This window comes from Myotis davidii, unplaced genomic scaffold (genome assembly GCF_000327345.1).
Source record: "Myotis davidii unplaced genomic scaffold, ASM32734v1 scaffold673, whole genome shotgun sequence".
In the NCBI taxonomy this organism is placed as follows: domain Eukaryota; kingdom Metazoa; phylum Chordata; class Mammalia; order Chiroptera; family Vespertilionidae; genus Myotis; species Myotis davidii.
The window spans coordinates 229961-239852 of record NW_006286677.1 but is presented as its reverse complement, the minus strand read 5'-3'; the positions used below and the strand labels follow the sequence as shown (position 1 = coordinate 239852).

At 40.3% G+C, this 9892-nt stretch overlaps 2 protein-coding genes across 5 annotated transcripts in view; one reads left to right on the top strand and one right to left on the bottom strand.

The window, feature by feature from the left end:
• KIF23 (kinesin family member 23) overlaps nt 1-9892 on the top strand; it is a 43550-nt gene that overhangs the window by 3204 nt on the left and 30454 nt on the right. For all 4 annotated transcript variants that reach the window (XM_006758378.2, XM_006758381.2, XM_006758377.2 and 1 more), the window contains exons 2-3: nt 835-904; nt 3567-3695. In XM_006758378.2, coding sequence (XP_006758441.1) covers nt 835-904; nt 3567-3695 — 199 coding nt within the window. The remainder of the gene's footprint in view (nt 1-834; nt 905-3566; nt 3696-9892) is intronic.
• On the bottom strand, nt 8461-8903 carry LOC102774839 (cytochrome c oxidase subunit 6B1-like). The gene has a single exon (XM_006758376.2). It carries the CDS (start codon nt 8839-8841, stop codon nt 8581-8583), a length of 261 nt encoding a protein of 86 aa, XP_006758439.1. The 5' UTR covers nt 8842-8903; the 3' UTR covers nt 8461-8580.

Genomic DNA, 9892 nt, shown 5'->3' with positions numbered 1-9892 from the left:
AAAAAAATGCACTTATGGATGAGGACAGTGGATGGGAAGTGAGGGAGGAGGGTGGGGTGGGAACTGGGTGGAGGGGAGTTATGGGGGAAAAAAGAGGAACAAATGTAATAATCTGAACAATAAAGATTTATTAAAAAGAAGTATGGGGGATGCGGGAAGAGACTGAACAAAAATGCACTTATGGATGAGGACAGTGGATGGGAAGTGAGGGAGGAGGGTGGGGTGGGAACTGGGTGGAGGGGAGTTATGGGGGAAAAAAGAGGAACAAATGTAATAATCTGAACAATAAAGATTTATTTTAAAAAGAAGTAAGGAAAAAAAAGAGTATAGACATAAACCTTGATGAAAGAATGGATTCCTCCACCTGTTTTTATAATTTACTGAAGTTAACCACTTGTCAGTCTACCTTGGGCAATGGCTGTTGGTGCAGCAAGTGTGCTTGTGCACACACACAAACGTGTTTTGAGGTAAGTGTGGTCATTTATCATTAGAATTTTCAAACTTGTAGTGCCTCTGTAAAATTGTCACTCAAGAAAATATCCCAGCTATTTTAAATATGAAGTAGGTACATTTAGTACCAAAAATGTCTCCTAAACCAAATTTTAATTATATTTGGATTATGCATGCCACAAACACTACTAATGCAATTTATTCTTTTTTTTTTAATGCAATTTATTCTTGTGTTAGTTATTTAGGGTGTAGTTTTGGAACTGCTCAGGAATAATTTATAAACCTTGGAGGTTTTTCTCTGTATGAATTATAAGTGAGGCTTTTGAATGTTAGTGCTGAACTGAAATGTTTTGTGTGTGTGTGTTTTTTTTTATCTCTGACCAGGAGGACTAAAACACCCAGGAAACCTGTAGGGAAGAAAGGATCCCAAACGAGTCTTAAAGACCCCGTTGGGGTAAGGTCTTCCTGTGAATTTGTGTGTGTTCTTTCTTTATTCCTTTTTATGACTTATGTGTATGCTTGGAATGGATGGAGATGTGGAAGTGGAGTCAAAAGAACATTTAGTTAAAAGAACTGTACTAAATTGCTTAAGGCTGGTTCCAGCTTTCTAATTTTGTTTCTACATATGATTCATTAGTTCAGAAAAATGACATTTTTGGTTGTCAACTACATGCTATAGTTGACTATAACTAATTATAATTTGAAGAGTTAGATAATGAAAAATATTCAACTATCCCAGAGAATTCTTCATACTCTGTAAGATGGGAGAAAACTTTCTGCTTGGCCGAGCATCCTCTCCCATCTTCTGGACCAGTGGTCGGCAAACCGCGGCTCTTTGGCCCCTTGAGTGTGGTTCTTCCACAAAATACCACGTGTGGGCACGCACATACAGTGCGATTGAAACTTCGTGGCCCGTGCGCAGAAGTCGGTTTTCAGAAAGGAGATAGACGAAACAAGTATACAAGACGAGTGTGGAGGGGAGAGTTGGAAGGGGTCGACCTCAGCAAACTACCTCAATCAGATTGAGGACGTTTTTAGCAAAGGCCAGCTTAGGAGTACCCTAATTAAGTTAATAACAATGTACCTACTTATATAGTTTAAGTTTAAAAAATTTGGCTCTCAAAAGAAATTTCAATTGTTGTACTGTTGATATTTAGCTCTGTTGACTAATGAGTTTGCCAACCACTGTTCTGGACTGTAACACACCAACTGATGGCACGCTTCATGAGGAAAGCCCCAAACTCCATACTTTATGGGACCAAGTTTAAGACTGATATAGAACAGTTTAATTCAGTCTAATGACTATTCATAATTGCATGTACTTCACTAGTTTCAGGCTTTCAAAAGCAGGTGATAGCACTGGACGGTGTGGGTCAGTGGTTGGAGCGTCAGCCCATGTACCAAAGGGTCGTGGCTTTGATTCCTGTCACTGGCTCATACCTTGGTTGCAGGTGATGATCCCTGGTCCTGGTCAGGATGCAGTTGATATCTCTCACATTGATGTATCTCTCTCTCTCCTTCTCCCTCCCTCTTTAGTTTCTAGAACAGTGATGGCAAACCTATGACACGCGTGTCAGAGGTGACACGCAAACTCATTTTTTTGGTTGATTTTTCTTTGTTAAATGGCATTTAAATATATAAAATAAATATCGAAAATATAAATCTTTGTTTTACTATGGTTGCAAATATCAAAAAATTTCTATATGTGACACGGCACCAGAGTTAAGTTAGGGTTTTTCAAAATGCTGACATGCCAAGCTCAAAAGGTTCACCATCACTGTTCTAGAACATCAATAGAAACAATATCCTTGGGTGAGGATTAACAGCAACAACAAAAGGCAGGGGGCATGCCCTAACCGGTATGGCTCAGTGGATAGAGCATCAGCCTGCGGACTGAAAGGTCCCAGGTTCGATTCCGGTCAAGGGCATGTACCTTGGTTGTGGGCACATCCCCAGTGGGGGGTGTGCAGGAGGCAGCTGATTGATGTTTGTCTCTCATCAATGTTCTAGCTCTCTATCCCTCTCTCTTCCTCTCTGTAAAAAATCAATAAAATAAATATTTAAAAAAAAAAAAGGCAGGGGGCAAACATAGGACTGTTGATTTGCTCTGGAATATTTTCATTTTTAAATATTTTTTAATTGATTTTAGAAAGAGGAAGGGAGAGGGGGAGAGAGATAGAAACAGAAATGATGAGAGAAAATTATGGATCGGCTGCCTCCTGTACACCCCCTGCTGGGGATCAAGCCTGCAATCGGGGCATGTGCCCTGACTGTGAATCAAACTGTGACCTCCTGGTTCATAGGTTGATGCTCAACCACTGAGCCATGCTGGCCGGGCTGCTCTGGAATATTTTAAATCTCCCCTCACTGGTACTGGAATGTGTCTCTTGGTCTGAGGGAACCACATATTCTGCACATAGAGCCGAACAGTTTTTCCTCAGCACTGTCATTGATTAAGAAAACCACATTTCAGATCTTGCATCTACTTATGTATACATTGTGTTAAGCTGGCAAGTTTTAATTGACATTCAATTCCAAAGAATTTGAACAGATTTTCAAATAATGCTCATTGTGTGATATGTTATTGATTTTTAGAGTTTTAAATTAGTAGTATAACTTTATTAAATTTGTGCCAATACAATAGTGAAAAGAGCTTTGGGTTTGATGCTTTTGTTACCAAAATGTTTTAGATTTATGTGCATTTAAAATCTCTCATATCACCTGGTCAGTGTTTCTCAGTGGTTGAGCATCGACCCATGAACCAGGAGGTCATAGTTCGATTCCCATTCAGTACACATGTCTGGTCGATCCCCACTTGGGATGTGCAGGAGGCAGTGATGATTCTCTTTCATCACTGATGTTTCTCTCTCTCCCTCTCCCTTCCTCTCTGAAATCAGTAAAAATATACTTTAAAAATAAATAATAAAATCTCTTATATCATATCTAATATCTGTATTTAACAGTCTTGGGTAGCAATTTTCATAGCTCTAAGTTTATTATATTGATCTCTTAATTTAAGACACCAAATATTTGTTGAATGGATGAATAGGAAGCTTAAATGAAAAATCAGGTAAAAAGTCAACTTTTGTTCTTCAAACACTTCCTTGTATTTTCAGGTATATTGTAGGGTGCGCCCACTGAGCTTTCCTGATCAAGAGTGCTGCATAGAAGTGATCAATAACACAACTGTTCAGCTTCATACTCCTGAGGGGTACAGACTCAACCGAAATGGAGACTATAAGGAGGTACTTCCTATTGAAACCAAGCTGTCTTTACTTGATATGTTCTTTCCTGAATGGCTTTTTTATTTTTTTTAATTTAACAAAATTCATGTTGTGTTTTTTAATTTTTTTAAAATATATTTTATTGATTTTTTTACAGAGAGGAAGGGAGAGAGAGAGTTAGAAACATCGATGAGAGGGAAACATCAATCAGCTGCCTCCTGCACATCTCCTACTGGGGATGTGCCTGCAATCCAGGTACATGCCCTTGATCGGAATCGAAACTGGGACTTTTCAGTCTGCAGGCCGACGCTCTATCCACTGAGCCAAACCGGTTTCAGCTATTTTTTAATTTTTTTTGAAAGACTTACCTACTTTACTGTAACCACCATACCTAAAGTTTTTAATTCCTGGGATATTCAGGCGCACCTTTAGTATACTGGAGTTAGAGGATTGCTTTCTAGAAGATAATTTAATGTATGGGATATTTATTGCTTCTTAGAGGATATGTTAGGGATAGTTTAATGTGGAATAATATATGATCATGCTAGGAACAGACACAAAATTTCATATGTGGAGATTGAAATAACATTTAATAGGCATTGTACACTTGTACCTCTTATGAAGTGTTTTTAGTAAAATGTGCAAAATTAGTTCAATTCAGTTTAACAGACACATTGTGCTAAGCTTGGAGGGTAGAAGGAGTTTTTAAAAATAAGTGAGACACAGTCCTTGCCTTTTTGGAGTTTATAGCTTGGTTAAGGGCACAGATGGTAAACAAGTAACACTCAAACAGATAAAAGGTGTGCTAAAAGAGATGACTGTGAGAATGCACAAGAAAGGATCAATTCAGGCTGGTTTATACTTTCAAGTTGCCATTCAGTCTTTTGTGCACGTTACTCCAGTGAAATTGTTTATCAAAAGCCCATCAGTGACACACCTCTTTGTCCTCATTATAATCTATTTCTCAGGAGTGCCCTCTTTCCTGAAACTCTCCTGTTCCCCCTGCAACTTTCCATGTTCTGTATCTCTTGGCCACTCTTTGCAGGCTCCTCCTCTTCAAACCTCTAAATACCAGATTGGCCTAAACTCGAGGCTCTGTTCTCTATGTGTACTTTTCTATGACTGTAAATGTTGATTATATATAGTAACTAGAGGCCCAGTGCATGAAAATTCATGCACTGGAAGGGATGTCCTCGGCCCAGCCTGCCCCCACTCACAATCCGGTAGCCCTCAGGGGCGGGAGGCGACCCAGCAATCAGGGGAAGGCAACACCCCGTCACACCTGTGCTGCTGCCACTGCCAGCAGCGCAAGCCTCTGCCGGCCCTGGGCAGCTGGGAGGCTGAGGGGACTGGGGAACTCTGGAGGCAGGTGCATGGGCGGGCCCAGCCTTGCCATGCACCTGCCGCCCCAGTGGGACTGAGTGGACTGGGCACCACCATCTTGTGGCGGTGGGCACTGCCATGGGGGGGGGGAGTCAATTAGCATATTCCCTCCTTATTGGCTGTGGGCACCACCATCTTTGAGGGCAGGGCAGTCAATTAGCATATTCCCTCTTTATTAGATAGGATAATTCTGAAATTTTTATCTCCAACCTAAATCTTTTCTCTGGCTCTAAACTTGAACAGCCACTGCTTGGATGTCACACAGGCATCTCAAATTTAAGATGTCCAACTCTTGATATTTTTCCCTCCCTCTAAATCACTTTCTCCCTTCTCAATAAATGATGCCACCATATCTGTCTGTTTGCTCAAGCCAGAAACCTTGTTCCTACTTTCTCTGATTCCCCCTCATACCCTATTTATCAGTAAGTCCTACCACTTCTCCAATGTATATCTTTTTTTTTTTTAATATATTTTATTGATTTTTTACAGAGAGGAAGGGAGAGAGATAGAGAGTCAGAAACATCGATGAGAGAGAAACATCGATCAGCCGCCTCCTGCACATCCCCCACCGGGGATGTGCCCGCAACCCAGGTACATGCCCTTGACCGGAATCGAACCTGGGACCTTTCAGTCTGCAGGCCGACACTCTATCCACTGAGCCAAACCGGTTTCGGCCTCCAATGTATATCTTGAACTCATCTTTTCTATTTCCACTGCCACCACCCTCGTATGAGCCCTGTTATTAATCATGGAGATCAGTGCTTCTCAAACTCTGGTGAATGAGCAGCTTTTTGAAATTAATTGTGACTGATACATTTATGCAGTTTTGCCACTTGAAACTAACCATGTCAGGCAGCAGAGAACCTGTTTATCTGTTTAGTAAGATAATCACATTAATCACATCCTGTTGCAGCCATGCCAAATGGCTACAAAAGTTTCTAAACATTTCCTCTCAATTTCTACAGTTATCTCCTAGATTGGAAACAAACATTTCTCAGAGAGGCACTGGTTTGCTGTCCTTACTCTGAGTAACATTGACAAGACTGTGCTGAAGCCCAACTGGACTGCCTGCTTCTACTCCAAATCTTCTCTAATCCATTTTCCACAGAGCAGCCAGATGATCTTTTAAAGTATGTCAGACCTCACCATTTTTATGTTTCAAACCTTCTAAGAAAGCTTTTAAATAGGCAAAATCCTACTTAATCTGCTCCTGTCTATCTGGCCACCTCATCTCTTAGTACTCCTCCAATCCTGGATTCCTTAGATAAACCAGAATTCTGCCTGGACTTTTCCTTTGCTCTTATCATGGAAGGCTCCTCATCTTGATTCAACTTAAATATCACCTCCTCAGAGAGTGTATCCAGACTACCTCAGAAGTAACACTGCTCCCCCTTGTCACCTGATCTTGCAGCCACTTTGATAGCATTTACCACTTTTATACAAGTAGGTTTATCTACTTGTTTATTGTCTCTTTCCCCTGGTGTAAGGTAAGCATCAAGGGCTGTTGCATCTTCTCTGTCTTGTTTGCCAAACAATAAATATGGATTAATCATGAATGAATGGTCCAGGGAGGCTTCATGGAGGAGTAGATCTTTGAGGATATAAAATAGTTGAAAACGAACTTACTGAATTTTACTTATTAGAGTTAATTTCAAGTGTGTGTAATTAGTACTAAGGGTTTGGTGGAGATTAAAGGTTCTGTCTTGTGACACAGAAGGCAACATTGAATAATGGCAAGAGTGCTTTGATGCTAATTAGCTCTGTGGATTTAGGGCAAGTTTCTCCTTTGGGTCTCATTTTTCTTCACTGGGAAAGGAGGGATCTGTTCATGAGGACTTGGAGTCATCTGATTACCATGCCAGTACCGTCCTGTATGTATCCTTTCCATTCTAAGATGTTTGTTCTTTTTGTGAATTCTAGAGCTGTTTCACAGGAGTGGAAGAAAAAGCTTCCACAAAGGTGAGAGTTGCCCGGGCTGAAGTAGGTGTGTGATCTTTAACAAGTTATAAAATGAGCATAATAATTAATAGTACTTACATAAGAGGTTGTAAGAACGAAATGATTCATTACCATGCTAAGGTAGTGCTTGGGACATGGTCAGTGCTAAGTGTCAGCTGCTGCTGCTGCTGCTGCTGTTGTTATATTTGAGTACTAATCTATATGTCTCCTTTTGGGGGACAAAATTGCTAATATTAAAAACAAGGGTCATGCTCTGCCAATGTGGCTCAGTAAATTGAGTGTTGATGTGTGAACCAAGAGAACACTGATTAGATTCCTGGTCAGGGCACATGCGGGGTTGCAGGCGTGATTCCCAGTAGGAGGCAGCCAGTTGGTGATGTTTCTCTCTCATCGATGCTTCTATCTGTCTATCCCTCTTTGCTCCCTTCTCTCTAAAATCTATAAAAACACTTTCTTAAAAAACATAAGGGTCATGAGTTTGGTATCTGAGCAGGTTTAGTTTAAGGTAAAGGTAGTAAAACAGAAAAATGGGGAGCCATTTGCCAAAGGCTGTAATCCATAATAAATTGTAATAAATACTCATGCACCCAATAACTCAGCACTGACATTTCATGAAGCAAAAACTGCAAGAAATTAAGGAAACCTGCAGAAACAATTGCAATATCTACAATCCAATAAAACTAAAAAAATAATAAGAATAGAAATAGAACTCTAGCCCCTGAACAATTAGGACATTTTAATTTACATAATTTATACCCCAATCTCCAATGCCATTTTTTTTGTTTTATGCTGAATTTACCCCCAGAGCATAAGTTTTTGTCTCTTCAGTTTCTTCTGGGATATCTTTTTCTTTTTTTAATTTTATTTTGTTTAAGGTATTACAAATAGTAGTACATATGTCTCCTTTATTTTTCTCATTGACATCCCCCGACCTCCCCTACTCCCCAGTGTCTTGGCGTCTGTTGGTTGTGCTTATTTGCATGTATACACGTCCTTTGGTTGATCTCTTATTCCCCCAACCCTCCCCTACCTTCCCGCTGTAGTTTGACAGTCTGTTCGATGCTTCTTTGCCTCTATTTTTGTTCAACAGTTTATAATGTTCTTTATATTTTACTAATGAGTGAGATCATGCATTTACCTTTCTCTGACTGGCTTATTTCACTTAGCATAATGCTCTCCAGTTCCATCCATGCTGTTCCAAATGGTAAGAATTCCTTTCTTTTTTACAGCAGCGTGGTATTCCATTCCATAGATGTACCACAGTTTTCTAATCCATTCATCTGCTGATGGGCATTTAGGCTGTTTCTAAGTCTTAGCTATTGTAAATTGTGCTGCTGTGAAATAGGGGTGCATATATCCTTTCTGATTGGTGTTTCTGTTTTCTTGGGATATATTCCTAGAAGTGGTATTCCTGGGTCAAATGGTATTTCCATTTTAATTTTAATTTTTTTTACATTTTTCCAACAAGTATTTATTATTAGTTAAGCCATGATTCAGGATTCTAGGGTGGGATGTACCCAGGCCCCCCTTCATGCCCCTGGGAAAAGGATGGAGGATGCCCAGGTCAGCTCTTCCCAGGAAACATGCCTTCTGCCCGGCGGTCATCCCAGGCTGAAACCCAGGATATGGGGCACAGGGACTTGTACACACGCCGGTACCATTCACACACAGAGACATCACCCCCTTTAGCAGTCATTGCCTTCTCACAGCGGTGGAAGTCCAGGTAGTTCTGCCAACAGTTCCTGGTCTGGTTCTGGTTGGGGAAGCGGCTGTCAAAAGGAGCAGTCCGGTAGTTCTTGATTTTGGTCTTGATGTCTTCTGCCATGTTGCTGATTCCTAAAGACGCCCCTGAAGCCGCTCGCAGCTCAATGTGACCTCAGCAAAGAGACCTCCATTTTAAATTTTTTGAGGAAACGCCATACTGTTTTCCACAGTGGCTGCACCAGTCTGCATTCCCACCAGCAGTGCATGAGTGTTCCCTTTTCTCCGCATCCTCTCCACACTTGTCATTTGTTGATTTGTTGATGATAGCCATTCTGACAGGTGTGAGATGGTACCTCGTTGTTGTTTTGATTTGCATCTCTCAGATGATTAGTGACTTTGAGCATGTTTTCATATGTCCCTGGGCTTTCTGAATGTACTCTTTCAAAAAGTGTCTATTTAGGTCCTTTGCCCATTTTTTGATTGGATTGTTTATTTTCCTTTGTTAGGTTGTATGAGTTCCCTATAAATGTTGGAGATTAAACCCTTACCAGAGATAACATCGGCAAATATGTTCTCCCAGGAAGTGGGCTTTCTTGTTGTTTTGTTGATGGTTTCTTTTGCTGTGCAGAAGCTTTTTATTTTGATGTAGTCCCATTTGTTTATTTTTTCTTTAGTTTCCGTTGCCTTAGGAGTTGTATCAGTAAAGATATTGCGATTACAGATTTCTTCTATTTTGCTGCCTATGGTTTCTTCTAAGATTTTTATGGTTTCCCATCTTAGGTTTAAGTCCTTTATCCATTTTGAGTTTATTTTTGTAAATAGTATAAGTTGGTGGTCTAGTTTCATTTTTTTGCAAGTATCTGTCCAGTTTTCCCAATACCATTTATTGAAGAGACTGTCTTGTTTCCATTGTATGTTCTTGACTCCTTTGTCAAATATTAATTGAGCATACTGGCGTGTGTCGATTTCTGGGTTCTCCTTTCTGTTCTACTGGTCTATATGTTCTTTGTGCCAGTACCAGGCAGTTTTGAGAACAGTGGCTTTGTAGTATAGCTAGATATCTGGTATTGTGATCCCTCCAACATTGTTCTTTTTTCTCAAGATTGCTGCAGCTATTCGGGGTCTTTTTATTTCAGATGAATTTTTGAAGACTTTGTTCTAGGTCTTTGAAG

Bases quoted from the DNA above. Each gene is read 5' to 3' on its own strand.
- LOC102774839 (XM_006758376.2), bottom strand. From the start codon at position 8,841: ATGGCAGAAGACATCAAGACCAAAATCAAGAACTACCGGACTGCTCCT.